This window comes from Pygoscelis adeliae, unplaced genomic scaffold (genome assembly GCF_000699105.1).
Source record: "Pygoscelis adeliae isolate BGI_AS28 unplaced genomic scaffold, ASM69910v1 Scaffold272, whole genome shotgun sequence".
In the NCBI taxonomy this organism is placed as follows: Eukaryota; Metazoa; Chordata; class Aves; order Sphenisciformes; family Spheniscidae; genus Pygoscelis; species Pygoscelis adeliae.
This window is the reverse complement of record NW_008824282.1, coordinates 519,490-524,600: the sequence shown is the minus strand read 5'-3', so window position 1 is coordinate 524,600 and position 5,111 is coordinate 519,490. Positions and strand designations below refer to the sequence as shown.

Here is a 5,111-nt window from a genome sequence, read left to right as displayed (position 1 = left end):
GTCAATGTTTTGACATGTCTGATCATAGACTAGGAATATTTGTCTATGGAGACGTAGAAACAAGAACCAGTGAATTCATGATTTCTAATTCTAATATTTCAAAATTGAAAGCATTTACAAGGCTAACAAGCTAGATCACATTTTCCTTAAAAATCTGAATTGAATAAAAATGTAGATATTAAACTTGATTTGAAGCTTAATATTACTTTCTGTGCGTGCATTCTTAAGAGTTAAATCCTTCAGGTTAATTCTAATGGGATATTAGTTCTTGTATTAGCCCTTAAACTTTAAAAGAGTTTGTTCTGCTTTATCCTGCTTGTCCCTGAAATCTGGAGCACACCTCAGGCTGCTAAGTTGTGAGGGTTACTTTCATACCTCTTGTGCTTTGTCTCTCAAATCGTGCATTGCTGTTAGCTCATAACCACTACGAATACTTGTTGCTTGTGAATCTTGGTACAATATTGTGTGTTCTGTAGTGATCACTTTTAAAATAGTATCGTGCTCCTTCTGAATTGGAGTGATGGAATTGAAGAGTGGCATAAGGAATAGGAGTTACAAAAGTGGACAGCTGGGCTCTGGGCTGACGTGGGGGAAGCCAGGCATTGAAGTCAGAGGAGATGGACAGGACAATGTAAGGAAAGAGGAAAGGATAAAAAATGAAATGGACATGGAAAACATGCGCTATGATCTAATGGGCTGTTGGATGATGGAGCTGTGAAAGGAAGGAAAACAGGCGTTTAGAGATTATTTTCAGCACTGTTATGTAATTAAAGTGTAGTATCTCCTCTTGTTGTGGTTTAACCCCAGCTGGCAACTAAGCACCACGCAGCTGCTCACTTGCTCCCCCCGGTGGGAAGGGGGAGAGAATCAGAAGAGTAGAAGTGGGAAAACTCATGGGTTGAGATAAAGACAGTTTAATGGTAAAGCAAAAGCCACGCAAGCAAAGCAAAACAAGGAATTCATTCACTACTTCCCGTCGGCAGGCAGGTGTTCAGCCATCCCCAGGAAAGCAGGGCTCCATCATGTGTAATGGTTACATGGGAAGACAAACGCCATCACTTCGAACATCCCCCCTGCCGCCTTCTTCCCCCAGCTTTATATGCTGAGCATGACGTCATATGGTATGGAATGTCCCTTTGGCCAGTTGGGGTCAGCTGTCCCAGCCGTGTCCCCTTCCAACTTCTTGTGTCCCCCCAGCCTACTTGCTGGTGGGGTGGGGCGAGGAGCAGAAAAGGCCTTGACTCTGTGTCAGCACTGCTCAGCAGTAACGAAAACATCCCTGTGTTATCAGCACTGTTTTCAGCACAAATCCAAAACACAGCCCCATACCAGCTACCAGGAAGAAAATTAACTCTATCCTAGCCAAAACCAGCACACCTTTGGACTGTACAGCATACAACATGGGATTAGGCTTGTTTGACCGAGAAATAGTATTTCAGAAAATACTGAGTATGTATTTTGGTTTGTTTCTGACTACGAAGTATATGCTAAGCATGTGCACAGGTATTTCCTCTTTTGCATGAAAAGTGGCACTGTTAGACATGTTTGATTTATTTTGCTCAGGAATACTATATTTACTTGTTGAAGCACCACAACTAACTTGCAAATCTTCCAGTATACAGTTTGACTTTTACAACTGATAAAGATAAACGTATAGTTAAGAAAACTATCTCAGCCTTCTGTTAGTCTTTTAGTGAAGTATAAGTAAAGAAGAAAAAATGGATGTTCATATCAAGCCTCACCGTGATGCAGAGCTTTCCTGTGGAAAGATTACTTGTGGAAAACTGTATAGCAACATCAAAAATATCCTGTGTTCTCACAGCACTACTATTTGCTGTCCACGTTGAAAGAATGTATCAGCCAGTGCTTTTGAAACCCTCGAAGTGATAACTGGTTCCTTCATTACTTGGATCTAATAAACAATGTTTTTCCCAGTATGTTTACTAAAAATCTTGTTTTCCATTGTTGCGATTACCTCTAGCACAAATGTCTGCCTATGGATAAATGGAAACATTACTGTGGGGTAATAAGTTAGGTTCAGAGCCTACAGCATATAATTTGCAGCAGCAGACTGTATGCACGATCTCTCTCCTGAGAGTGATGAGTAAAGTCCAGTACCAGTAGGCCTATATACACATTTTGCAATACTGATTAAAAAAAAATCCAAATTCTCTGATAAGATCAGAGTAATCTGGATTCTATCATGCAGGGAATGTTTTTCACTTTTTACTCATTTTCTGTCCACAGTTGTTTACCTCCCTGTGGAGTGGGAGGCGAGGAGTTGCTCTCAGTTGTGGTGAGGCTCTAGGACAAAGGGCAGGAATCGTTTGGGATCCCTCTCCTGCCCTAACTGCCAGGACCCTATAAATATAGCATAACTGCTACTTGACCTTCCTACCTTAAACTCGATGTTGCCTCACATGTAGTGGCTCTTTTAGGTTTCAGCACGTGGGGAAGACATGTCTCCCCAGACAGACTTGGGGAATATATTTTAGCCCCTTTAAATATATTTTTGGGGGAGAGCTGAATGTAGTCCCTGGGTGTTGCAAACTGTGCAGTTGTTCCCTAAACTCGGGTAAAAAACAAGAAGGGAAGGAAAAGAGGTGAGCCTTTCCTTAAGAAAGAGTTTCTCTGTTGTGTTGTGTCCCCCCTTTCGAAGCAGAGAATCTGCAAGGAGCATGGTGTCTCCTTTCCCTGGCACTTCATGGTTTCATAGTGCTATCAGCTGAAGCCGGTTTGAACTGACAAGAAGGATGATGCATTATGATTTAGTATGGTGTGACATGTCAGCCTGCGGTTTTGGTATGGTTTGCTGTTCTGTACTGTTATAACTGATAATTTTGGGGTGTTGCTGTACTGCCTACCACTGTTTACTCTGATAACCTGGAAAAAGGAATGTAGCAGAAAGTAAGTGCATAGGTGGGAAGCATCTCTGAGTAAGAAGTTTCTAAAACCTTTAGAGAAGTTGAGGTCTTTGTTTCTATCATTTCTGAGGCAATCAAAAGTTAATTTTCCTCATTTGCATGGTGTCCTATGGGTATCTGCTTTTAGGTATTGCTGGTAGTAGGGTTTCCTGTGTTGTATCTTGAGTAAGAAGTGCCAAGATGCTGCTTGGGGCATTCAGAATGGGGAAGCTACAGATGAATAAGTACCTATCTAAAGGTGTGTGTGGCTTTCAGTGGTCATAGATGGAAAGTGCTTGCATGCTTAACTTCAACAAATGGTCAGAGGGTGAAGTTTCCTGAGGTCTAAGTGGATTTAGTAGCTTGTGGAAAGGGAGAGAGACTTGCTTCTGCTGTTTCCCTTTCTTCTGTTTCTGTGCTCATCTGACCTGTTGATGAGCCAGTTCTGGTAACAATAGGCAGTAACAACAAAAGCAAATGTAGCACAAGTACAGACTTTCCAGCTGATCTTATGAACCAAATTACGTCACCATGTAGTCAGACAAACCCAGGGATAAAAGCAGTGGGTGGGTGAGTATGTATGTATCAGTATGACTGATTAAAGGGCTGTTGAGGAGCATGCAGTTTAGTGTTGGCAAGCTCTTAAGTTAGCCATAAGACTCTATTGCCCCAAAACTGAAATCCATTAGAAAAATAAAGTTTAAACAGAGTGGAGATAATAGGTAAATTTATGGGTTCCTACACAACTTGCACTGACTCATGGTGAGTTAACAACTTTTCTTCATAAAGATCTTTGCCTTCTCTCTTAGAAGAGCAAATACAACATGTGACATTAGTAGAATTTAATGTATTCTAATATCCTCCCTTGGAAAATGAGTGCAGCAGCATCGATTCTTCAGCAATGTTCATGGCTTGGATTCTAGCTATCTCTAGTGCCTATGTATGAAAACAGTCTTTTAAAATATTTGTTATTTTATTACCGGAATATAAATGTTGACTTTCAAATAGAAGTCTTCTGGAGGCTCAGCTCTTGGAAGCTGTTGTATGTTATAGCAATTCTGCCTATAGTAAGCACTTCAATGTCTGTGGGTTTTTGTCAACGAAGAGTGAAACTGGATTTTACAAGCCGATCTCAGTCTTTGACTGAGGTCTCTACTCTGCTGTGTTGCTATTTAATTAAAATTCTAATTCCTTTCAGAAGATAAACAATTTAACTTGTAACCAAAACCCAAACCACTTGTTCAAAATTATTTGCCTCTATGATACCTGTTATAAAAGCTTCACTTCATTTTAACAAATGGGTGTAAGCTCAAAGAACTTCTTTGGGGTCAAATATTTTTTTTTCGCTCAGGTCTTATCTGCCAACACTAGCATAAACTGGTACTCATAGCAGTAAGTATGAACATTCAAACAGTGTGTGTACATAACAGTAGTTATTACATGCCTTATGATATCTCCCAAAGTAAAAGTTACTGGGAAAACAGTTAGTATACTGCTTTATTGTTCTGTAGCAGTGATTGTTGGCATATAGTTTGTGAGCAAACAATGTTGCATTTAGTTGCACACAAATAGTGACAGTAGAAGGCATAGTTATAAAGGCACTAGTAAACCCAAAGTTTAGCTTAGAGCTAGCAGTGGTGAAGAGACAACATTGGGAAAACGTGTATGCATTTCTTCTCTGAATGCAGCAGTGTTCAGCTTGAGCTGTGTTTGCATAGTAAATTATTTAGCTGACAAGTGTGAACCTTGGTTAACATTTACTTGTACAACATCCAGACTTAGAAGTCAAAGGCAGCAAATTGTGTTTTGTTTTCTGCATTAGCTGCCAGCTGTAGTTAAAGATTTCTTTCTTCACACTACCACCACTTTCATTTTATAACCTTTGCCTCTTTTCAACCTGTCTTGAACATCTCTACTGTTCTCATGACATGGTTTCCTGGTGGTTTTAGTTTTGCTATGCAGACTTCAGGCTTTGTTTGGGGTCTTCTGAGCGTTGAGAGCAAGTGTTTATATGAATGGCAAAGGGGGATTATTTTTATGTTCTCAGGGGCTTTTGTTTCTCTGTATTTAATCCAGCAAAACTGTTATTGCTTATGTCTCCTTTTGATTGCTTGCCTTGATTTGCAATATCTGACTCTGGATGCTGGTGACAAACTAAAATTTTCTTGTTTTCTGCTGTGGCCCTGGGGGGGGGGGGGGGGGGGCAGA

At 40.4% G+C, this 5,111-nt stretch overlaps 1 protein-coding gene across 1 annotated transcript in view; it reads left to right on the top strand.

Moving 5' to 3' along the window:
- The first annotated feature begins 520 nt into the window (after positions 1 to 520).
- Positions 521 to 5,111, top strand: part of MTMR12 (myotubularin related protein 12) — a 32,337-nt gene continuing 27,746 nt past the window's right edge. The window contains exon 1 of the mRNA XM_009318456.1: positions 521 to 631. Coding sequence (XP_009316731.1) covers positions 521 to 631 — 111 coding nt within the window. The remainder of the gene's footprint in view (positions 632 to 5,111) is intronic.